The 25,524-nt window shown below is 40.0% G+C and overlaps 1 protein-coding gene across 10 annotated transcripts in view; it reads right to left on the bottom strand.

The window, feature by feature from the left end:
- The window catches only part of ANK3 (ankyrin 3), a 551,722-nt gene that overhangs the window by 135,930 nt on the left and 390,268 nt on the right, over window positions 1–25,524 (bottom strand). For all 10 annotated transcript variants that reach the window (XM_049790516.1, XM_049790512.1, XM_049790515.1 and 7 more), the window contains 8 exons: window positions 23,503–23,700; window positions 21,457–21,555; window positions 21,085–21,183; window positions 18,665–18,862; window positions 9,171–9,269; window positions 2,520–2,618; window positions 2,334–2,432; window positions 1,604–1,699 (listed from right to left, as the gene is read on the bottom strand). In XM_049790516.1, the coding sequence (XP_049646473.1) occupies window positions 1,604–1,699; window positions 2,334–2,432; window positions 2,520–2,618; window positions 9,171–9,269; window positions 18,665–18,862; window positions 21,085–21,183; window positions 21,457–21,555; window positions 23,503–23,700 (987 nt within the window). The remainder of the gene's footprint in view (window positions 1–1,603; window positions 1,700–2,333; window positions 2,433–2,519; window positions 2,619–9,170; window positions 9,270–18,664; window positions 18,863–21,084; window positions 21,184–21,456; window positions 21,556–23,502; window positions 23,701–25,524) is intronic.

Raw genomic sequence — 25,524 nt, 5'->3', positions numbered from 1 at the left:
GGGGCTTGGGCCACACCCAGCGGTGCTCAGGGGTTACTCCTGGCTTTCTGCTCAGAATCGCTCCTAGCAGGCATGGGGGACCTTAAAGGATGCTGGAATTTGAACCACTGTTGGGTCCTGGGTTGGCCGCTTGCAAGGCAAATGCCCTACTACTGTGCTATCTCTCCAGCCCCCAATTCCAAAGATTTAAGTTTTATTTTTTCTTCTAATATTAAAACTGGAGCTTTATACATTTTTTGCAATAAGTTCCAGTCTGTTATAGTACTATGACAAGTTACCACTGCATACTATCTTGTCCCTCTCCTTTCCTGCAGATACCTCTAGAATTGAGGCTAAATGATTATTTGTTTACATACGTTTTTGAAAACAGATCTTCAAATTTTTAACCTGGGTCACTTACACAGCAATCAGGTACTTTAACCTTTTGAACTACTTCCCTGACCCATGAACAGATTTTAAGATAATGAAATACTAGAGAGATAGATGAAGACATTTGAAGTTTTCTATTTAATACTATTAACTCTATCCTGAAAGTTAGAAATGTACACTCTTTGGTAACCACTGTTCTTGTCCATGATTCTCTTTGGAAAATTATTCTCTTTTGTGATTATAGGAAAAGGCCTTTAGTTCCTAAGTCTTTTTTTATATCTTGTTTTGTTTATGTTTTTGGCCACACCTGGTGATGTTCAAGGGTTACTCCTGGCTCTGTACTCAGGAATCACTCCAGGGATTGCTGAGGGGATTATATCCAGGTCATCAGAATGCAAAGCATGTGTCTTTCCAGTTCTTTAAAAGTTTTTACATAACCAAGAAACTCAACTATCAGTAGCCACATTTCTCTCCTCAATCCATGTTTTTATCTGAAGCACCTTTGTAGGCACTAATTATGCATTCTTTCACCATGGAAAGAAATGGATCATACAGTGTCTCAGAGTCCTAAATTTCCAAAATACAGAGTCTGTGTTAGGCCTCTATTGTGAGTCATGAAGTGATGAATAACTCAAATAAGTGTCTGATCTGTTCTTGATTCCAAAGACATCAAATTCTGATGCATTTCAAAGGTGCCAAGTATCATTTTAGGGAAAGGCAGGGAGTTAATTCAAAGGCCTTGAAAGCCTGCTTTGTTCCTGGGAGCCTCAAATTTAATTCCAGGCACTATGTTCCTCTGAATATTGCCAGCAGTAACCCCAGGACTGAGCTAGAAGAAGCCCCTTACCTTTGCTGGATGTGATCCCCGAACCTCAAATCCAAAATCCATTGAAAGGAACCAGATCAGAATTTTCAAACTATCTTAAACGACCAAAGATATAAAAACATTCCTCTCTTCATTTCATAAAAATATTTCATACTAAAACAAATATATACCTAAGTTTTACATGGAAACTCGAAACTCAGCAGACACTTGTGCAAATAAATATTTTCAGTGTTCTAAATTTTTCTCATTTCAGAAATGAGACTTGTGCTATGCTGACTGTCTGCAGTAAGGAGACAGGCTTTGAAAACCCAGTGCTTAGCCCGTGAAGAAAGGTTCCTTGTTGAATGGCCTAAGAAAATCTAACAAGAATAGGTTCTGAGGTGGTGAAGTCCAACCCCAACTACTTACAGTCGTGGTCATGATCTCTTCAGTCACAACCTTTAGGGTATCGACCACTGAGATGTAGCCAAGGCGCCGGGCAATGGCCAGGGCAGTGTTTCCGTTCTGGCAAGAGGGAAAGGATGACATGTCATTAACAAGTTCCACAGGTCTCACTGTCTGTGTGTTTCCACATGCTTTGTGGAGATGAGTTTCTTCTCAGTCCCATTCCTCTAACACACAAACAAAGCTCTGTTTCCTTAGGACATACTTTGTCATCTTGCCCAAAAGCCACCAGACCTGTTCTTACACCTATGGCTGCTTACCTCAGGAAGCCAAGAGAATTTTTAATATTTTAAATAATCAAGGAAACAAGAAGTCTTTCTTCTTCTTTATGTACTTGCTACTAGATGACAATACCACTGGTAATTTTTATTTTATTTTTTAAAACTTTGATTGATTGGTTTCTGGGTCACATTCAGAGGCACTCAGGGGTTATTACTCCTGGTTCTCACTCAGAAATTGCCCCTGGAAGGCTGGAGGACATATGGGATGCTGGGAATCAAACTGGCTCTCTCCCGGGTTGGCCCCATGCAAGGCAAATGCCCTACTGCTATGCTATCTCTCTGGCCCCTCAATTGCTAATTTTTAAATGGGGAAATACTAGCCACTAACCACTTCTGTGGACAGCTCTTAAGAATGACAGAGTGCCCTGGACTCTTCTCCTTGCATCCGCCCCCAAACAACCCTGAGGTCTTACCACAGTGAGTTCATTGGGGGAGGCGTTGTTCTGAAGCAAAACATTGATGATATGTGTGTGTCCTTGTTGGGCTGCTTGGTGTAACGGTGTATATCCATTCTACAGAAGGAAGATAGAAGGTTGAGTCTTACTTTCTTGGACACAAAATCAATACTTTTGATGGATGCAAAGGAGAGAGAAATTTACCTTTGTTTTGGCATTCACTTTTGCAGAATGCCGAAGCAGAAAATTAACAATCTTGATATTTCCATAATGACAGCCTACATGTAGTGGTGTGTACCCCATCTGGAATGAGAGGAAAATAAAATCATACTATTAGTAACAGCTTTTCTAAATAGAACTAAAAATGTATTTAACAATATTTCTTGGGAAGGAGAAGGTTTTCTCCCCATGACAATAAAAAATGTCCTTGATAATTCAGTCTTAGATAATAATATCATCTCATACATAGTTATATAACTTCCCAAAGTGTTTTCTTTTGAATAAGCTCATTTTATTCTCATAACATTGAAAATAGGAAGGAAAGGTGGATCAACAGACAGCCCTAGAGAGACTGATTGAGTGACTTCTGATTTTTCTTTTATTTTGGGGTCAACACAGCAGTGCTCAGAGGTTACTATTTTTTTTTTGGAGGGGGGGGTCACACCCAGCATTGCTCAGAGGTTACTCCTGGCTCCACACTCAGAAATTGCTCCTGGCAGGCTAGGGGAACCATCTGGGATGCCCGGATTTGAACCAATGACCTTCTGCATGAAAGGCTAACACCTTACCTCCATGCTATCTCTATGGCCCCTCAGGGGTTATTTTTGGCTCTGCATACAGAAATTACTCCTGGCAGACTCGGAGGACATATGGGATGCCAGAGATTGAACCTGGGTCCATCCTGGGACATCCTCATGCAAAGCAAACACCCTATCACAATGCTATCACTTCGGCCCACAACATGATTCTTAATGGCAAAAAATGGAAAGATTTTCCACTAAGGTCTGGCACAAGGCAAGGATGTCCACTGTCTCCACTCTTATTCAATATAATATTAGAAGTCCTAGGAATAGCAACCCCACAAGAAATGGAAATCCAAGTACTCCAAAGTGGAAAAGAGAAGTCAAACTATCTCTATTTGCAAATACATATAATATACATTGAAGACCCTATAGAGTCCACAGTAAAGTTTCTAGAAACAATAAACCAGTACAGCAATGTGGCCAGCTACAAAAACAATACACAAAAGGCAGATGCATTTCTTATAAAAATAATGGCTTAAAGGAGAAAGAGATCAAAGAGTCTATCCCATTTAAAATAGTGTCCATGGGGCCGGAGAGATGACATGGAGATAGGGCGTTTGCCTTTCATGCAGAAGGACGGTGGTTCAAATCCTGGCATCCCATATGGTCCCCCTAGTCTGCTAGGAGCGAGTTCTGAGCATAGAGCAGGAGTAAACCCTGAGCACTGCCGGGTGTGACCTCCCCCCCCACAAAAAAAAAAAAAAAACAACCAAATAAAAATAAAATAGTGTGTCCAAAACTGTGATGTACCTAGAAATCTCACCTAGAGAGGTAAGATAATTATACCACAAAACTTCAAAACACTCAGGAAAGTAATTGAAGAAGACCTAAGGAAATGGAAGAACATTCCATGCTTATGAATTGGAAGAATCAATATAATCAAAATGACCATCTTATCCAAACTACTATATAGTTTCTACGCAATCCCTATTCAAATTCAGGCAGTATATTTCAAGGACTTAGAATAATCAATTATAAAGCTTGTGTGGAACCATTAAAAACCTAGTATAGCCAAATCCATATTGAAAAACAAAAAACTTGGAGTCATCTCATTACCTAATTTGAAGCTCTACTACAAAGCCATAGTATAGTGATCAAAAACAGCATGGTATTAGAACAAAGACAGACTTTCATACCAATGGGGCAGAATAGAATATCCAGTGACAAATGCCCAAGTATATGGGTAACTAATTTTTGACAAAGTAGCCAAGAAGTTGAAATGGAATAAAGACAGTTGGAACAATTGTGTAAGAAACCATGTGTAAGAAATTAAAGATTGATCCATATCTCAGCCCTTACACAAAAATCAATTCAATGTAGATTAAATGTAGATTAGACTTGAATCCATAAAATTCCTTGAGGACAACATATGCAGAACATTTCAAGACTTAGCCCTTGAAGAAATCTTTGATGATAGGAGCAAGTGGCAAGAGCTATAGCATCAAATTTGAATAAATGGAACTACATTAAACTAAAAAAATGTCTCTATGGCAAAAGAAATTTGGGCTAAAATTAGAAGGCAGCTAACTGAATTGGAGAAAATGTTTGCACTCAACACAGGAGATAAAGGTTTGATATCTAGGACACACAAAATACTCACAAACATTAACTCCACAAAACCTAAAAACCCCATCAAAAATGGGGAGAGGAAATGAACAGACAATTCTCTGAGGAAGACCAAGAGATGGCCAACAGACCCATGGAAATTGCTCATCATAACTTATCATTAGGGAAATCCAAATCAACATAACAATGATATAATCTTATGTCAATGAGTATGGCTAATATAAAAAATAATGGGAACAATTTGTGTTGGCAGGGATGTGGTGAGAAAGGAAATCTCATCCACTGCTGGTGAGACTGCAGTCTGGTTGAATGCCTATAGAAAACAGTATGGAGATTTCTCATTAAACTCAAAATGTATCTGCCATGTGATCTAGCAATCCCTCTTTTGGATATCTATCCCTGGACAGAAAAACATTTATCCAAAAGGTTGTTTTCATACCACTATTCATAGCAGCACTTAGTACAATAGCTAAGACTTGGAATTATCAAGCTAGATGTCCAACAACTGATGAGTGGATCATGAAGATATGGTTTATATGAACAATAGAATACAGTGCTCCCTTTGGCAGCACATATACTATACAAAGAATACTACATAGCTGTAAGGAATGATGCAATCTTGCAATTTGCATGGATGGAACTGAAAGATATTGTGTTAAATGAAGCAAGCCAGAAGAAGGATAAATACAGAATGATATCACTTATATGTGGTAATTAGAATTACTCCAGGAAGAAATGCAAGGGTCTAAATGGGAATTGTCTCAGACACCCTTGTCCCCAGAGTATAGTAAGGAGAAGGAAAGAAACTGAGTGGAAGAGGAGAAACAGAAATATGAAAGGATGGTGGCCAGGGGCCAAATGGTCTCAGGTACATTGATAGTATTAAAATAGGACAGAACTAAATATCCAAGTCAAAGACAACAACACTGAAATCAAAAGACCCAATCTTTAACCATCTAAACTCAAAATAGGCCTGTTATATTAGCAGGCTGTAGGGTAATGGGAGTGATGGGATGCATTTGGGGAACATTGGTGAAGGAAGGTGGACATTGGTGGTGGGACTGGCCCTGATTCATTGTATGTCTGAACCCCAACTATGAAGGACTTTGTAAATCACAATGGTTTCAATAAAATTAAAATTAAAAAAGTAAATAAAAATATTAATGAAAAAACATCTAATTGTGAATGATTATTAGATAATCTGCCTCTATTATACAGTTTCCTCTTAAAGTTCTAATTTCTAAGACTTGTCAAAATTGTCAAGTGAATGCATTTGAGTCATGCAAATTCTTCCTGAAGAGTTTTTTTTTTGTTGTTTTGTTTTGTTTTGTTTTTGGGTCACACCCAGCAGCACTCAGGGGTTACTCCTGGCTCTATGCTCAGAAATCACTCCTGGCAGGCTCAGGGGACCATATGGGATGCTGGGATTCAAACCATCGACCTTCTGCATGCAAGGCAAATGCATTACCTCTATGCTATCTCTCTGGCCCCCTGAAGAGTTATTTTTAAAAATAAAGATAGTCTAGATGCTATCATATGTGGTCAATTAGTTTTCTGTTTATGATAAGTGTAGGCCTGTTGACTGAAAGGGAAAGCCCTGACTTAAGGTAACACTGCTAAATGGGAAATGGAGGGGGTGGTAGAGAGAAAGTCTACGTTTTTGAGAGTTGATAGCTCATATGTGATAGTACTAATGTGCCTTCAAGGTGATTTTTTTGAGAGACTAAATGTTTGGCTAATCCCCAAATGCATATGCTAAAATTCTAAAGTCCAGTGTGATGGGGTTCAGAGATAGGACTTTGGGGGGGCGGTTAAGTAGAACTAGTATTCTTATCTGAGACAGGTAAGAGCTTGCCTAGTCTTTGGGTTCTTTTTATAATATGACATAATGAGAAATAGCAAGCTGCACACTAAGGAGAGATGGTGATAAGTACCAAGTCTGCCAGCACCTTGACCTTTACAACTGGGTGCACCAGTGGGTTACCCACCTATTCTGCTTAGAGCAGCACAACTGAGTAAGATACTTGGATAAGTCTGATTTTGGAAAGGGAATGATATTCAGACCACACTGACTGTGGAAGATAAAAACACATTGCCAGAAAAATGCTGCCTTAAGGGAAAAATCTTCAGCTAACATGTCACAGTAGTGGGATGTTAATGGCTGAAAAGCACTGGTCTGTCACCTTGGTTTTATAGGTGCTGGTGATTTGCAGGGCGAGTGTCACCATAGTAGGAAAGTTGAAGAATGCTGCCTAAAGAGTGGACTGTGGTTGGAAGTTGCTTCACAAGCTTAACTGTCAGTGCACACACACTGACAAGTTCATCAAACTACATGTGTGTGACATGTATGTAACTTGCATGTATGTAAACTATAAGCCCTAAAGCTGCTTTCTGCATACCAGAAACCTGATTTTGATGCCTACACTGAAGGCTTTGTTTATCACTAAAGACTCGGATATTGATTTGGTAATTACAAGTCTATAAAGTGTGAAGGATCTCATTCTCTCTCATTCTCTCTCTCTCTTAAACATATACTGCATGGCATTACTGCTGAGTTACTTTCCTCCTCTCCTCCTCAGAATAATAAAAAATAAGCAGAGAAATACAATAATTTCCACAAATATACTTGCTACTGAGCTATCTCTTCTTTCTTTTTTCTTCTCTTCCATTTTATTTTTAGTTTTTCTATTTTTCTTAACTTTGCTTTCCCTAATCTTGAAACAAATGTATTATGATCAGTTATGTCAACTATGTAATGCATTTTATTTAAATAAAAAATTAAATAACTCAATATTGATGTAAATTTATAAAATGCATATTAAAACAGAAATATTCATAAAAGAAACCAAAATGCTCAGAGAAAGGAGACTGGTTTCCATTTTTCTTTCTTTCTTTCTTTCTTTTTCTTTCTTTTTTCTTTCTTTCTTTCTTTCTTTCTTTCTTTCTTTCTTTCTTTCTTTCTTTCTTTCTTCCTTCCTTCCTTCCTTCCTTCCTTCCTTCCTTCCTTCCTTCCTTCCTTCCTTCCTTCCTTCCTTCCTTCCTTCCTTCCTTCCTTCCTTCCTTCCTTCCTTCCTTCCTTTCTTTCTTTCTTTCTTTCTTTCTTTCTTTCTCTCTCTTTCCTTCCTTCCTTCCTTCCTTCCTTCCTTCCTTCCTTCCTTCCTTCCTTCCTTCCTTCCTTCCTTCCTTCCTTCCTTCCTTCTTTTCTTTTTTTTTTACTGGTTTCCATTTTTCCTTCCTTCCTTCCTTCCTTCCTTCCTTCCTTCCTTCCTTCCTTCCTTCCTTCCTTCCTTCCTTCCTTCCTTCCTTCCTTCCTTCCTTCCTTCTTTCTTTTCTTTCTTTTTTTTTATTTTTTGGTTTTTGGACCACACCGGTGACACTCAGGTGTCCCTCCTGGCTATGTGCTCAGAAATCACTCCTGGCTTGGGGGACCATATGGGACGCTGGGGGATCAAACCGTGGTTGGTCCTAGGCTAGTGCAGGCAAGGCAGATAGATGCCTTACCACTTGTGCCACCACTCCAGTCCCATTCATTTTTCTTTTCTGCATTTGACAGTGTAGAATTATGTGAGATGAGCAATTTCTTTATCATTTCAAAAAGAGCTATCTGGGGCAGAAAACAGATGGAGGGGTGGGGAAAGCAGGTCTATCTATCTAGTAAGCATATACATTGTAAAGAATTTAACAAGTGAGTAATAAATAATACTTTAGTACAATACAATAAATATAAATTTAATGAATATAGCCTTTTTCATGTACTATATGTGAGAGAGATCACAAATCACTGACAAAAGTTCCTAAAGGCACCCTTCTTAGTTATAGACACAAAGCGAGGCTCAAGCTTTCACATTCTGTCCTGGAGGACAAGTCTTTCCTACCATGGTGGTGCATCAGACCAGAAGGCTGAAGACCCCAGGCCCTTCAGAAGCATCTGAGATACCATAGTCAGAGATCTTCATGTCCCTTGAACAAGGATCTATTTATAAATATTATTTATAAAAGAAATACAGAACAGTCTCACTCGTCTGTGGGATTTAAGAAAAATAAAAGACATTATTGTATATAATACCCAGAGACAATAGAGATGAGGGCTGGAAGGTCTGGCCTAGGATATGAAGCTTACCACAAAGAGTGGTGAGTGAGTTCAGTTACAGAAATAACCACACCGACAACCATCATGATATGGGTAGTGAGTGAGAGAAGTAGAATGCCTGTCTCAAAGACAGGCAGGGCGTGGGGGAGGAGAGAATGGGTGTTGTTTGGTGGTGAGGAGGTTGCATTGGTGAAGGGGGGTGTTATTTCTTTGACTGAAACCCAATTATAAACATGTTTGTAATCATGGTGCTTAAATAAAGATATTAAAAATACTACTTATAAAAGATCCCATGTTAGAATTCTTCCTCCTCATAAAACTGTCTGAGCTTCCAGACAGGAATTACCTACATGAAAGGTGACACAAAGGACACTTAGGACCAATCTTTCCTTTTACCTTTGTCTGGGCATCCACTTCGGCCCCCTGGTTGACAAGGACTTCAGCCACATTCACTCTGTCTTCTTGAGCAGCCAAATGGAGTGGAGTTAGACCATTCTGCAAAGACCAAGCATAAACGTCTTACAAGAGCAATCTACTACACCAAGGCATGTTGCAGGCATGATTTATGAATTCCAGGAAAGCCTAGAATTACCTAGTTAAAAAAAAAATCTAAGAATTATTTTATATACCAGCACAGTGGCAACACTGTTATCTGTTGACATTACAAAAATGTTCTTCATAAAGAAGCCAAGGACTCAAGCTTCTTTCCTGGTCCGAGATGCAACAACTATCAAGATTTTTCTACATTCCTTACATCATATTTCTCTCTTTTGTGACTTTGTTTTTGTTTTCGGGCTACACTTGATGGCACTCAGGGGTTATGCCTGGCTCTGTGCTCAGAAGTCACTCTTGGCAGGCTCAGGGGACCATATGGGATGCTAGGGATCAAACCTGGGTCAAGGTGCTCTGTTCAGATGTGTGCATGTACTTGAGGATACATGGGGATTCCAGAGAGTAGAATTCCTAAAATCAAACCTGGTTTATGGGTTGGTAGAGGTAGAGGGAGAAGAAAATTGATGATTTGGCTTCAGACCTGCAAATCTACCACCCCGTCTATCAGCCTGTCCTGGCTATTCATTTGGGCCTTTGAGTTTTTTGCTTGCTTTTTTTGTTTTGTTTTTCATGAATTCACATTGATTTCACATTTATGTCACAACAGCAAGATTGGCAACACAGCAGATATGCCATACATGTCCTCTTACCATGCTAGCTTTATTTTGGTTGCTTGCTTATTTTAATTCCAGGCATCATTCCATTTTCCTGCTATCTACTTCAGTGTTCATCTTTTGATCCTCCACAAAAATTTTAGTGCATTTACCAATGACCCCAGCTTTAGCAAAAGATACTAAAATAAAATTGTTTTATGAATTGGTGGTTGACATAGGATGATAAATATTTCCCATGAAATACTAACTCCTAAAGCTCAACAAAAACTTTCCTTGGTTAATATGGAATGTGAAATATAATGTAAACTCAATATCACAAGACTTTTCAGGTCATTTAGATGGTGTATGATTTGAATAAGAATGAATATTTTGAACTAATGCAATCATATAATTTGCAGGGAAAAACAAGAATGAAGGTTTTAAAATCCTCTGTAATATGTTTTTTTTTGTTTGTTTGTTTCTTTCTCTGATCTGGAGGCTAGATCTAGCCGGCATGGGGTCTGGGGAGACCGAACGCTTTCTCCCTAGCTTGGGCGTGCTGGAAGACTTGGTAGGCCCTCAGCCGCCCCCTCTCCTACCCCCTGGCCTCCAAGCCTTCTTGGGGTGGTAGCCCAGGCAGCCAGAAAAGGTGGGTCCAAATTTGAGGGTGCTTAGAGCTACTCATTTTTACTAAGTCAGTCTCTGGCAATTTCTTACCACTCTACATGTTCAAAACTGTGTGGGGGCTATTGCCCCCGTGCGCACCGTATATATTTATAGTATATCCTATCCTTAAGTTATGTTTTGTGTATGTACAATATCCATCTGGTATCCTGCCCTTTCACACACCCCTGTAAAGCTCATTTTAACTCCTTAACTCTATCACCCCCAACCATCAGTACACCCCATTTACCCTTTTTAACTTCAGTACTGCACTGTCCTAATCACACACCAAAGTGTTACACTGGATTTAACAACCCCCAACTATTTTAAAAGACTTAAAATGGACACGTGTGGCTTTTGAATCTTTTATGTCTATTTTCTTTGACAGCTATAGCTCTTACTAAATATTCCCTTATACAGTGAAGATTTTCCCCACTTTTATTCTTTTCTTCTCTCTGTGAGCTGTTCAATAAGGAATATTCGGTGAAGGAATCCCTCAGTGTAATGCTTATGTTTAACCATGTCATGGGGATTTTTGGACTTGTTCTTGCAGCCCCCATATGGGCCTATAATGCCATGTGGCATTGTTCCTTGTTTGCATAGGCACATTAAAATGGGAAAATACTATACATACAAATAAGTTCTTATCTAATAGAGGTAGGAACACAGAAATCTTGTAGAGCAATGGATCCTTACACCCTGAACATTGACATAATGACCTGGCACAGGCCTCAGAAGAATGGGCATTCTCCATTCACCCCTGAATCAGGGAAGCTAACTATGAAACATCCAAGGTCATTTATAACATCATATGGAAGCAATCCTCTACCAGGGAAGACCCTACCACTGTTCTGACATTGACCTGCTCAAAAGAGACTTCCCTCAACACTAAGAAGACTTGACAACAACAACCTGCTTACAGAACAGAGCTCTCTGCATTGCCCTTTTATTGTGAGGTGAAACTAGAGGACGCTCTACACCATCCTGACTTCAATTTAGGATATGCAGATTCCAGGATCTTTAATACAGAAACATGATACCAACAATAGAGACTGTGTGAAAAATAAAAGTGTAATGGCACTATAACCAATGACTTGGATTGGACAAACTAATTTGCCTGGAGCCTAGAGTTGGTCTTATGCCAGGAAACTTCAGGGGTAGGGTCTCCTTGTATTTAGGCCAAGGCTTTTCCTTTCCATGTCCCTCATATTTTAGTGGGCCTATGCAAATAATAATTGCCACTCTAACACCATTTTCACTGTGCTCCTTTAACTCTAATCCCTAAGAAAAACAACCCACTTAAACTTTTGAGGTTAATGTAAACTAACATGCATGTGCATGGAAATGTAAAAAAGTACTTTGCCTTCAATGTTTAAGGAGTTACATAAGTTTTATGGCTTTAGATTACTTTGTGTGCTGCTAAGAATTATTATTTATTACAATCTGGGGACTTGTGGGACAAAGTAATTGTACAAGGGTTCTGTTTTATTTTTCTTAATGTTCTTTGGCTGAAAGTTCAAAGTTCAGTTATCAGCAAGGGGATTTCTGAGAATTCTGTTTAAGGGTGATTGTCCTTCCTCTGTAACTTTACCTTGTCCTCTTTCTTTGCATCTTTGTTCTCATAATTAAAAATAAATTTATTATAAAAAGAAAAAATACGATTTTTATGAGTAATACTTAAGAGTAGGAGAGGTGGTATGTGAACATTTCCCAATTTGTCTTTTTGCCATTATGAGCACAGAACTTAGTATGTTGAGTTCTGGGGACTCTTTCTTTTCCCTCCCTACTTTGGCACCTGTGCTATGAAAAAGCCAATTGGTTCTGTTTGTCAAAGGAGTGGATCAGTTAGCACCTGAGGATACAGCAAACTATTTCAAGGTTGCTATCCCATTAAAGAAATTATATGCCTCAGGAAGAGTTGTTTATTCTTGACTGTCAAATCATTGTGTGTGGGGCCAGGAAGGTGGCGCTAAAGGTAAGGTGTCTGGCTTGCAAGCGCTAGCGTAGGACGGACCATGGTTGGATCCCCCGGCGTACCATATGGTTGGTCCCCCAAGCCAGGGATGATTTCTGAGCACATAGCCAGGAGTAACCCCTGAGCGTCAAATGGGTGTGGCCCAAAAACAAACAAAAAAATTGTGTGTGTGTGTGTGTGTGTGTGTGTTTGGGGGACCACACCCAGCTGTGCTCAAGGCTTACTTTTAGTTCTGAACCCAAGGATCATTTAGCAGGACTCAAGGGATTCTATGTAGTACTATGGAACAAGCCTGCATTGTACGTGTGCATGGCAAGTACCTTACTTGTACTCTTTCTGATCCCAGCATTTTAATAATGCTTATAGAAATTCAGGGAGGCAAACTTAGACTAAATAAAGTGAATATATAAAAAGGAGGAATAATGTATGCACTCTATACATCCCAGACAAATAAGTTGGGGTCAAAATTGACACCACCCAAAGAATATTGACGTCATTATTGAACAAATCTCTACGAGAGGAAACTAATATTTCGAGTCACCCCATTTTGCAAGAGTGTCAGGATCCCCGAGCCTAAGTTTGAAACTTCCAATTCTGAAAATACTGAGTAGTTATTAGCAAAATTGGGAAACAGATTCTGATAAGGACTGAATCAGCCTGAGTCTCCTCACACCCCTGCTTGCCTTTGGCTCTGAGACACACCCGCTCTCACTCTCCCATGTTTCCTTGACAGGACTTAATTCCTTCCCTCACAAAGACTCATTGTTTGAGTTGCCAGCACACCTCCTACGGCTTACCTATACTAACAATATCATAATCCAGCCTTTTAACTGCTTTCTTGTCTGTCTTCCTGAAACCACACTGAGTGAGGTTAGGCAAATATTGCCTTCCAACTGTTACATAATCAGTACGCAGCCCTTGGCAATTGGTGGCTCAGAGGACAGAGGCATCATGTTTTACATAAAACAGGACAAACGGAATAAAGAAATGAATAATTTTCAGTCATGGTTTGGGTTAGCAAGATCTTCTTTGCTCAGGATGGAGAAGTGATTGCGGATCAATACCTTCATACATGGAAATCATAAGCTCTGCTACGGAGTTATAGCCCCAGTCCCTACACCAATACTAAAAAAAAAAAAACAAAAAAACACCATAAGTAATTCATACAGCTGGTGTGGGTTCAGAAGTTTTTAGCTCATCTTTTCTGAAATGTCAACAACTGCCCATGTAAAAAGTGGCATTCATGGAGCGGGGAGCAGTTCTAATGGTAGAGCCCATGTGAGCATATATGAGGTCCTGAGTTCTAGCTTCTGTAGAGCAGAAACCCCTTCCTTCAACTCCCAGAACTTCTAGGTGTGAAACTGATGGCCCCTCTGAACAATCTGTAAGGTACTTTGTAAATCATGGTGCCTTAATAAAAACAAATATATATATATATATATTAAAAACAATGATAAGATGTCCAAAATATGTAAAAAAAATCAATTAGCACAGCAGGCAAAAAGGGGTTGTTTTGTAATGATGGCAAAGGATTTTCAAGATATAAAAGTCAGCCATATTTTGCAATTCCCAGTAATAAATCATTTTGTCTACAGTATTTGCTGAATTACTACTTTGTGCATTCATTTTAGCACAGTCATCTTTTACCCAGAGTGTGGAACATCCAAAATTAACATAATTATTTTGTTTTTCTATTTAGAAGGTGATGGATGTTATCTAGTTAGTCTTCATTGATAGCTCTGAAAAATAAACATTTTTTACAAGATATACCTGAGGCTCAGAATGTTAAAAGATAGAAGGGAATGTAAGCTTGGAACTGACTGCTGTTTGCTTCTGTAAACCCTTGGCTTTGCTTTAGAAATCAAGACTGCCATGACAGGCCTCAGATATGTGGCAGAAGGGATTAGGCAGAACAGCCAGTTTCAGAAACTTCGAGGGTATATACCAGAACAATTAGATAAACTAGCAACACCTGGGATCTGTCACTGGACAAGGTCACAGTGCCCAGTCCGAACCCCTCAGCTACTACTTTAGCTGACGCAAACCCCAAAGCCCCATAAACCACAATAAACCACTCTAGATATCTAGCCATAAATGGAAACACCCTAGACATATAGAACAGCTAATTAACTTAAAGGTAATGGTTTAAAGTCTCTGTAACCCAATAAATAGAGCCTTCGAGCTCAGTAAAGGAGGTCGTTTCTTAACGAGGGGGGACACCAACATGCTGGTAAACTCCCATGCCTTATTGCAGTGCTGTTGTCTCTTGGTGGTCTTTCTGGGATGGATCTCAAATTAGGAGCTAACATGGGGACTTGTCTAGGATCCTGATTGATATACAAGGATGAGAGGACAATGGCAGTAGGAAAAAAAGCTTGAGTTAAACCTGCAGATCCCCAATGAGTATTTCAGGGCAGGCTGTGGTTAAAAAGCCTGTCATGGCAGTCTTTATGTCAAAAGCAAAGTCAGAGTAATAGGAACAAACAGCAGTTAGTTCCAAACTTACATTTCCTTCTAACTTTTTTTTTTTTTTTTTGGTTTTTGGTTTTTGGGTCACACCCAGCAGTGCTCAGAGGTTACTCCTGGCTCCATGCTCAGAAATCGCTCCTGGTAGGCTCGGGGGACCATATGGGATGCCAGGATTCGAACCACCGTCCTTCTGCATCTAAGGCAAATACCTTACCGCTGTGCTATCTCTCCGGCTCCTTCTTCTAGCTTTTAACAACAGAACTCGCATTATTATCTAAATTTTACTTCTAAGATAGAGAATTCCAATTCTCTAATTCCAATTACAGGCCACATTGTCTCAAAAAATATTCAACTTGTCACTTGTCAGCATAAAAGATTACTATGATGAAGTGACTCCAAAAATGTGCTATGGCTGAGAAATGCCTCATCAACTGATGGTAGAGGAGATGTTCTAATGCCAGTAGATTTGGATTAATAAGAACTCCAGGACTGGGGGCCGGAGAGATAGCACAGAGGTGTTTGCCTTGCAAGCAGCCAATGCAGGACCTAAGGTGGTTGGTTCAAATCCTGGCGTCCCATATGGTCCCCCGTGCCTGCCAGGAGCTATTTCTGAGCAGACAGCCAGGAATAACCCCTGAGCACCGCCGGATGTGGCCCAAAAACCAAAATAAATAAATAAATAAATAAATAAATAAATAAATAAATAAATAAATAAATAAAAGAACTCCAGGACTGGAGTTAGAATAATAGCAGAGCAGTAGGGCATTTCCTTGCATGTAGCCAATCTGGAAATGACTCAGGTTCGATCCCCAGCATCCTATATGGTCCCCTGAACCTGCCAGGAGCGATTTCTGAGCATAGAGCCAGGAGTAACCCTTGAATACTGCCAGGCATGGCCCCCAAACCCAACTCCCCCCCCACAAAAATAAAAGAACTCCAGGATTTTCTTGGAGTTTTATATTCATTAAAAAGATAGAAAGAGATCAAAGGCTAGAGATAGCTCAATGAGCTAAGGATACACTTAATTGTGGAAAATTGGGTGTTCCAGCCCTGGCACTCAAGGGCACCAACCACTAAGAGAAACCCCTAAGACATACAAATTACAACAAATAAATAAATATACATATATATATACATATATATATATATAGCCTTTAAATGGAACAATTCAGCCAAATACATATAAGAAGCAAGAAGCCATAACATTTGACATATCTTGCATCAATTATGAAAGATTATCAATCACTCTTGTTCACTAATCTCTGACAGTTTATCCATGAATAATGGGAAAATAAAAAGTGAGGTTTGAGGGGCAGGAGAGATAGCATAGCAGTAGGGCATTTGCCTTGCACACAGCCAACCCAGGATGGACCTGAGTTCAACTCCCAGCATCCCACATGGTCGTATGAGCCTCCCAGGAGTAATTTCTGAGCACAGAGCTAAGAGTAACCCCTGAGTGTTGTCATATATACCCCCCTCCATAAAGTGAGGTTTGGGGTTTGAAGAATGTGGGGGAAAGATCTAGGTTTCCTGTAAATATACAGAGACTAGACATGTAAAGCTAACAACCTTTCTCAGCTATTGAATAAAAAGAGAAATGCTAACATTCTGTTACTCAAATACTTTCTGGTTCTAATATCTCTTTGTAACCTACTTAACACTGGGACAGTCAGGCTGGAGATATCACACAGGGGTTCAGGTGCCTGCCTTTCATGTGGCCGATCCTGGTTCCTCGAATGGGTCTTGAGCAAAGACCCTTCCCAGGAGGAAGCCCTGTGTACTACTAGAGCTAACCCCTCACCTTCAAACAAAACAAAACAAAACAAAACAAAAACTAGGTGGTACCACACAATTATTTATAGACTAGAAATATTTGCCACAATTTAATATAAACATACCACAATTTACAGCTTACTTGCTCTGTTTTAATTCTAGTTCCTAACTACAGATTTACCTTCTTGTCCCACCAACTAATAATTTTAAATCAATTCTTGAGCTGAAGCAATAATAAAGTAGGTAGGATCCTGCCTTGTATGTAGCTGACCGAGGTTCAGTCTTTGGCATTCCCTATGGTCCCAGAACACTGACAGGAGTGATTCCTTAGCAGAGAGCTAGGAATAAAATCTGAGCATTGACAGGTGGGGCCCAAAACAAAATAGAACAACAATAACAAAAAATGAATATAAGTGATTAATTTGGCTTTTTCGGGATTTGTTTTGGTAGCATTCAAGGATATTCCTGGCTCTTGGCTCAGGTGTGACCCCTGGTGGTGCTGGTGGTTTGAACCAGGTTTCAGATATACAACTTTAAATCATTAAGTATTTACATGACCTTTCGATGGCCAGGAGAATTCTAGTTTCCATCCATCACCAGATGATGGTTGAATTCCCTTTTTGAGTGGTGGTGGTGGTGGGGCAAGAGAGATTGGGCCACATCTAACAGTGCTCAGAGATCACTCCTAGTTCTGTGCTCAGACATCCATACACAATGCTACATTTCAACTGGGGTGAAGCATGTAAGGCAGGTACATGAACCCCTCTACTATCTCTTTGGCCCTCACTTGGCCCCTTTACTTGATTTATACACCAACCTCTTTTTTTTTTTTTTTTTTTTTTTTTTGGTTTTTGGGCCACACCCGGCGGTGCTCAGGGGTTACTTCTGGCTGTCTGCTCAGAAATAGCTCCTGGCAGGCACGGGGGACCATATGGGACACCGGGATTCGAACCAACCACCTTTGGTCCTGGATCAGCTGCTTGCAAGGCAAACGCCGCTGTGCTATCTCTCCGGGCCCACCAACCTCTTTTCTTCCTTGAGTAAACACTACTTTTTAAAAACTAACCCAAAGATTTTTGTTTTGCCAAAACCTTATCTTTTTATAAAAACATAGTGCCTTCACTTGTAGTTGTTAGGTCAGGGACTGAGCATGCTATGATGTTGGTGGCCCTACCTATTAGCAGTGGGCCCAGAGCTGTACACACTGGGATTAGAGAGTTGGACTAGACGGGCACACATTTTGTAGTGGCACAGTGGTCACACTGGTTTTTGCCACCAAGACAGGATCCCCCAAAAGCCAGGAATAGATGTTGGCAAAGTGGGTTGGTGCCAGGGATCAGATGTTCTGCCTCAAACCTGCCAGGCATGTACTTGGCCAACAGAGCAACGTCTTGAGCCTTTGCTCTGTTTCATGACTTAGTTGCTATTCCATAAGACAATTTTTCAATTATTGGCCAAGATGTCCAGACAATTTTTTCCCAAGTCTTTTCCATAATAAAACTTCCTGTAATACCACATCAGTCATATTCCATTTGACCAGAATTCATCCCTCTCCTCTCTTTCTTCCTCCCTCCTTCTCTCCCTTCTTTTCTCCTCCTCTTTATTTTATCTTCCTTCTCTCCCTCCCTTCCTTGCTTCCCCTATACCCAGAAATACTCCGGGGTTACTCCTGGCTTGGAACTCAGGAACTACTCCTGGCAGTGCTGAGGGACCATATGGCACATTAGGGATTGACCCTTGGTTGCTTGCTTGCAAGGCAATGCTCTTTCCACTGTACTATGGCTCCAAGCCCATTACCTGAGAGTTTTCATAAGCTCTTGCAGAGCTGAGACCTTATGGAGCTGCATTTTGAGAGAGAACATTACCTTATTACTTAGGTTCACATTTGCATTTCTGCTGAGAAGCAGCGACACCATGTCCACGTGTCCTTCCTGAGCTGCAAGATGGACAGAAGCAATGCCTTGCCGGGTAACCGCGTTTGCATCAGCACCATATTCCAGCAGAGTTGTTGCTATGTCCATCTGGTTCTTTTTGGCAGCAATGTGCAGCGGTGTATAACCATTCTGTCAACACAGATACATGGTCAGAGGCCTGGTTCCATATAAAAATGAATCAGATTCAAAAGCTCTAAATTTTGACCTTTCTGTTATTACTACATATATGTTTCAGGCAGTTTGCCAATGTTTTAAACACAATGTTCTGGCAAATATATAATAAATATGTATAATATTTTATCTTATAATTGGTAATACTTTATATAACAAATCACAGCAAGTAATAATTTTAAAGTGAAAAAAAAATGTCAACGGTGCATTTTAAAAGGGCCTGCCTTCCTTTTGAAAGGTTTTCTTTCATGGCTCAAAAATGTCATTTTATTTTATTTATTTATTTATTTATTTATATATTTTTGGTTTTGGGGCCACACCCAGTGATGCTCAGGGGTTACTCCTGGCTGTCTGCTCAGAAATAGCTCCTGGCAGGCACAGGGGACCATATGGGACACCGGGATTCGAACCAACCACCTTGGGTCCTGGATCGGCTGCTTGCAAGGCAACCACCACTGTGCTATTTCTCCAGGCCCAAAAATGTCATTTTAATATGACTGGCAGACACTGACAATGCCGTGGTGACACAGAAGTTCTTTCTGTTTTTAGAAGAGGACAGTAGTATCACCTCTTACAAGAAATTCTGTTACTAGGTGCTCAATAAATACTTGCTTTGTTTAAATTAGTAATGAAGGGGAAAAAAAAACATAAAGTCCCACTGGGGAATGGTGAGGGTCATTTTTATTCTACCTTTAAAATATCCTTAATGACCACATATTGCTTTTAAGTTAAAATTGGACTTTCATGAGTCAAGATAGACTCATCTTTGCCCCACTGATCTCTCCTCTTGAGAAACCCAAGATTCTGTGCTATGCGCCAATGGGTCTCCTAAATGACATTTAGATCAAGTTTCTGTCTTGTCTTACTTTACTGAAAATTCTTTCCTCTAACATGCTCTGATGTTCAGCATCTATCGGATCAGGCACTTGTGATATGTTTTAACTCTCAAACTCATTTCTTACCTAATGACTCCAATTAAAGTCCTGGGAATATTTAGAAACTATATGAGATATTTAGTGATATTTATTAAATTTCTCCTGTTTTATCAATTTTTCTATATCTATTACCTTAATGACTTGTGAACTCTCAGATTTTGAGTGAACTGCCTAAAACTTTTCAGAATGTTCTAGGATTCTGAGATGTATGACTTTGGATGTTTTGGGGCAGAATTGAACAGAATTTCTTTGATAAACTGGTAATCAACTGGGCTTGCAAGAGCCTTCAGAGTCCTCTAACTAGAGAAAGGAGAACCATTGTCTTGGGGGACCCTGTCTAACTCACAGTTATTTAAAAGCAATGCTTTTTTTTTTTTTTGACAAGGCTCTGAGACTAATCATATAAAACATGCTGATTAAAAACTGGAATGTTTTTTTTTTTTTTGAGGTAAGAGGGAAGGGAAGAACATCTTTGAAGGTATATTTGGAATACTTCTGGCTCTCAGCAGACCATTCATGTTTTTTCCAGGCCACATCGTGGGCCAGAAACTGCATGATGGGTAGTGGGTTGTGGTACTGTCCATCAACCAGCAATTATGAAATCATGAAAAGCACTTTTTTTGGTTTTGTTTTTGGGTCACACCTGGCAGAACTCAGGGGTTACTCCTGGCTCCATGCTCAGAAATTGCTCCTGGATGGGGCCGGGCGGTGGCGCTGGAGGTAAGGTGCCTACCTTGCCTGCGCTAGCCTAGGACGGACCGCGGTTCGATCCCCCGGTGTCCCATATGGTCCCCCAAGAAGCCAGGAGCAACTTCTGAGCGCATAGCCAGGAGTAACCCCTGAGCGTCACAGGGTGTGGCCCAAAAAACAAAAAAAAAAAAAAAAAAAAAAAAGAAATTGCTCCTGGCAGGCTCGGGAAACCATATGGGATGCCAGAATTCAAACCAATGACCTTCTGCATGAAAGGCTAACGCCTTACCTCCATGCTATCTCTCCAGCCCCATGAAAAGCACTTCTAATAATCTACTAATTTCTGTAATTGCGGCGACCTCTGACCAGCTACCTACTCAAAAATAAAGAACTTATTAAAACTAACAACACTCTATGAACCTATATTTAAATAAACTCTTCATACCAGAATACTAAATAAACCTAAACTGGGATAGTGCCCCAAATGAAGTAAAAGGAGACGTATGCAGAGAGGTAAATGGAAACTGTCCATCCATGCAACTGAAGTGCAGGTACCTTTGCAGCTGCGTGAGGTGAGGCTCCTTGGTCCAACAGCAGAAGGGCCACTTTCTGATTATCATAATGTGCAGCTACATGCAGTGGAGTTAGTCCGCTCTGAAAACATGTGCAGAAACAACCAGTGTCAAGATGTGAACATTAGCATCTTAGAGTGTGGAGACTGCATTAGAAGAGACAAACATGAAGTGAGACTTAAATTCCCATTTGTCAATAATGAATATTGGCATGGATCTCTTCTTCTCCAGTACTCTTGAGCCTATGGGACTTAAATATGCTTACTTATCACTTAGGAGACTGTTGACAATTATTAGTAAGTGCTTATTTTGTATCATGGCGGCGTTCGGGTCCGAATGGCTGATAATTTCATACCTTTCCAGAAGCATCTGGAGATGCACTTTTCTGGAGCAGGAGATTGGCCACCTCAAGCTTCCCGTATTTTGCTGCCACATGAAGGGGTGTAAATCCTTTCTGGAAAAATAAAAAAAAGAAACAAAAGTAATGAAAAAGAAAAAGAAGATGAGATGCCAATGTTCCATAATTGATGTTCTTCTAATGAAAAACAGTTCAGTCTATATATAAGAATCAAAACTGGGGGCCAGAGAAATAGTACAATTGCTTGCCTTTCATTCACTGGACTCTGGATCAATTCCTGGTCCTATAAGAGTGTCTCCCCCACAGCCCCAAAGAATCTCTTAACTTTGCTATCTGAGGTGAACTCAATAACACATATGGTTTAGCCTAATAAGTGAATATGATTTGGACACTCAGAGTTAAGTAGCTATTCTCCCTTGCCACCAAAACTGGTTCATCAAAAAGCCAGAAAGTACTATAAGGGAGGGTCCTAAGGCAAGAATGTGACTGGAAAATTATCAGTGCCTTTAGCCTTCAAACAATAGCTGATAAGAGCCAATAAGCAGTTAGCATGGTAGAAAAGCCAGGGAGATTACATCACCCACTACTGTGTTTTACATAATTGATGGGATCTAGGAACTCTGCACCCCAACTGTAAGAGAAGAGCATAAGGAGTCTCAGAGGGTAAAGTGTGAAGCAATCATCATTTACTCAGGTACTTTCCAAATATTTGTAATCACTCTCTGCACTAATCAAAAATTAATGGTTCTTATGTGTGTCCCAATATGAGGTATAAATTTCCAGCAATCCAAGAAATGCGAGGGCCTGATTCATTTTGAAATCACTCCGAATAGATTTATATAGCATCTCATGTACAATGAGCTCTATGTTTTACATTTTGTACCTGAAGAACAGTGTAAGTTAGAACGCTAAAGCAATGGAGTTGCTATTTAAAAAATAAATCAAGGCTGGAGAGAAAGTATAGTGAGCAGGATGCTTGTGTTCCATTCAGCTGACCTAAGTTTGATCCCTAGAATCCCATATGGACCCCCAAGCAACACCAGGGCTAATCTGAGCCCTGAGCAAACTGGAAGCGGGACAAAAGGAACAACAACAACAACAAAATCAATGATTGGATAAAGTAACAAAATTGGCAGCAATCAAAAATAATTCCAAAATGGAAACGAAAACATTTATCTTTGGATTTGGAAATATTATAAAAGTTTTAATCTACTGAGATTTGATAAAGTGGTTTATATACTTGACATCAGAAAGACATCCCAATGTCAGAGAAAAAGTATCGTCCATAAGGGGCTTATCAACCTAGGTTTAATCCCTGCTGCATCACAGGTACCTTAGTACCACAAAGTGAATCCTGAGTGCAGAGCCAGGAGTAAACCCTGATCACAGTTGAATATGATCCCCAAACCAAAAAAGTTAAACCAAACAAATTATAGATACCAATGTTCATTAAACAATTATTACTGATCTTTTTTGTTTGTTTGTTTGTTTGTTTTTGAGCCACACCCGGCGGTGCTCAGAGGTTACTGCTGGCTCTGTACTCAGAAATTGCTCCTGATAGGCTCAGTGGACATATGGGTTGCTGGGGATCAAACCCGGGTCCAACCAGAATCAGCTGTGTGTAAAGCAAATGCCCTACTGCTGTGCTATCACTTTGGCCCCTATTACTGGCCTCCTAATCTCTCACACACATAATAATACACTTCATATTAGTCTGCCCAACCCAGGGCTGTGCTGTCATGATCGAGATTATCGCAAGAACTCAGTTATTTATTTATTTATTTATTTATTTATTTATTTATTTGGTTTTGGATCACACCCAGTGGTGCTTAGGGGTTACTCCTGGCTCTGTGCTCAGAAATCGCTCCTGGCAGACATCCATATGGGATGCCGGGATTTGAACCAGCAAACGCCCTACCACTGTGCTAGCTCTCCTGCCTCAAGACCTCAGTTATTAAGGGTTGTTGCTAAGCTGTTGTACCTAATATCATATTAGGATTTGTTATAAGAGGAGCAATCAGAATTTCACAGGCACTTTCATACCTTTGTTGTTATAGATAAGGACGCGCCATGATCCAAGAGGAAAGCAGCTACGTCTTCATGCCCCTCCCGGGCTGAGAGATGCAGCGGGGTGTATCCAGATGTGGTGGCTGAATTGGGAGAGGCCCCTTGCTGCAACAACTGTTGGACTATATCTGCCTTCCCCAGTCGGGCAGAAATGTGGAGAGGGGTTTGGTCATCCTAAACAAGTTGGAAGAAATGCAAGAATGAGATTGCGAAGCTGATTGGACTCACACATGATGCACACACGCAGACAACAATGTCCATGAAAACTAAGTGTAGGTGCAGATGACAGACCTGCAGTCACCAAGCAGGGAGAAAAGCACAGGATGGGACCTTGGATGGTTGTGAATGGATATTGGTACATTGGTGGTGGGCCTGGGGTGAGAAAATTGCACTCCTATGGTATCTGAACATTTACACTTTTGCAAACTGTCTCTCAATTTTCAAAAAACAAACCATAAGTAAAAACCAAAAAAACACTCACAGTGCTTTTAAGCGACTTAGATACTTTGGAAGTAATTTATTATTATGCAAATTATGAAAGACCTCTCTGTAAGTTATTCCACCCTCAGTTGTGGAAGTTTATTAAGTTTTAACATGGGACTGTTGCACTGGTGAAGCGGGGGTATTCTGTTTATGACTGAAACCCAAGATCTAAATTAAGTCTTTAATTGCGGATTGTGGTTGACAGATATGTTACAGACTGAACTCTCTTTTCAACTAAACATTTTCTTTATTATTTCACTATTCTATGCCCTAACTAAAATTGGAACTATTTTTTCTATTTTCAAGATATATCATTTAAGTAAATCCCAAATTTTTCTAATACTGAAAAAAAAAGTTTTAACAAGATTCCTTTTCGTTGAGAGGGAAGGAAGATAAGAAAATGTATTTTTTTCTTTTGATTGTGAAAAGCCACAACTGAAAATATTTAGAGCCCACTCTTGGGTCTGTGTTCAGGGGACCATATGGAGGTGCCTGGGATCGAACTTGGGTTGGTTGTGTGCCAGGCAAGAACTCTACCATTGACTTGCTTCCTCTCCACTTAGCCCCAAACAACAAACCATAGCTGAGGTTAAAATGGAACAGTCAAGGGCCCGGAGAGATAGCATAGTGGCGTTTGCCTTGCAAGCAGCCAATCCAGGACCAAAGGTGGTTGGTTTGAATCCTGGTGTCCCATATGGTGCCCCGTGCCTGCCAGGAGCTATTTCTGAGCAGACAGCCAGGAGTAACCCCTGAGCACCACCGGGTGTGGCCCAAAAACCAAAAACCAAAAAAAAAAAAAAAAAAAAAGGAACAGTCAAGGCACTTACATGTTCATTTCTGCTTTCTGACACAAAATCTTACCATGAGAACCACACCAGCTCTCTCATACACCCACACAGAGTGACATAAAGGGGTGCCTCCCTTCAGCTAAACCCAGGCAGAGAATGAAGCCTCCGAATCTAACCCCAATTTTCCATGTAAAAGCAGGTCCCTTAATGCAAGTATAGTTTGAGTTGCCAACTTTCGGGCTTCCCAACTTCATGAGAAAAAGTAAAACCCACTTTTTGTTTTCTGGCTGTGAGAGCTGATATATAAGCAAATCAAAAAGAACTCAATTATGCTTGTAGGCTGTCGCTCTGCCAAAAGATTCATGCATCAGTTTTTCTTTACAGAGAACTTTGCACCAAAATCTAGGTCCAGCTCCTACTCTGTTAAAATGCTTCGTGTGCCAAGGACACCAAGTTCTTTCTGGCACAATGTTCTTTTTCAATTTGATTTTGTTAAATAATTGGATTGGATACATGTAACTGTGTTGGGATTTAAAAAAAAATAATAACATGGGGGTAGAATATTTTTTGTTATTGGAGGTGGTTCATTACTCTGAGAAGGTTTTCTGGGAAGCGAACACTTTGCAAATCTTCAAACCTAGGCATGCTCTCTCAGAAAGTTTAAAACTGCTTGATTTTCTTTTTTCTTTTTTTTTGATTCCATTTTTTTTATTTAAACACCTTGATT

The sequence above is a fragment of the Suncus etruscus genome, chromosome 17 (genome assembly GCF_024139225.1).
Source record: "Suncus etruscus isolate mSunEtr1 chromosome 17, mSunEtr1.pri.cur, whole genome shotgun sequence".
NCBI classification, from domain to species: Eukaryota; Metazoa; Chordata; class Mammalia; order Eulipotyphla; family Soricidae; genus Suncus; species Suncus etruscus.
Note: the sequence above shows the minus strand (reverse complement) of the source record. Positions and strands in the feature narration are given on the sequence as shown.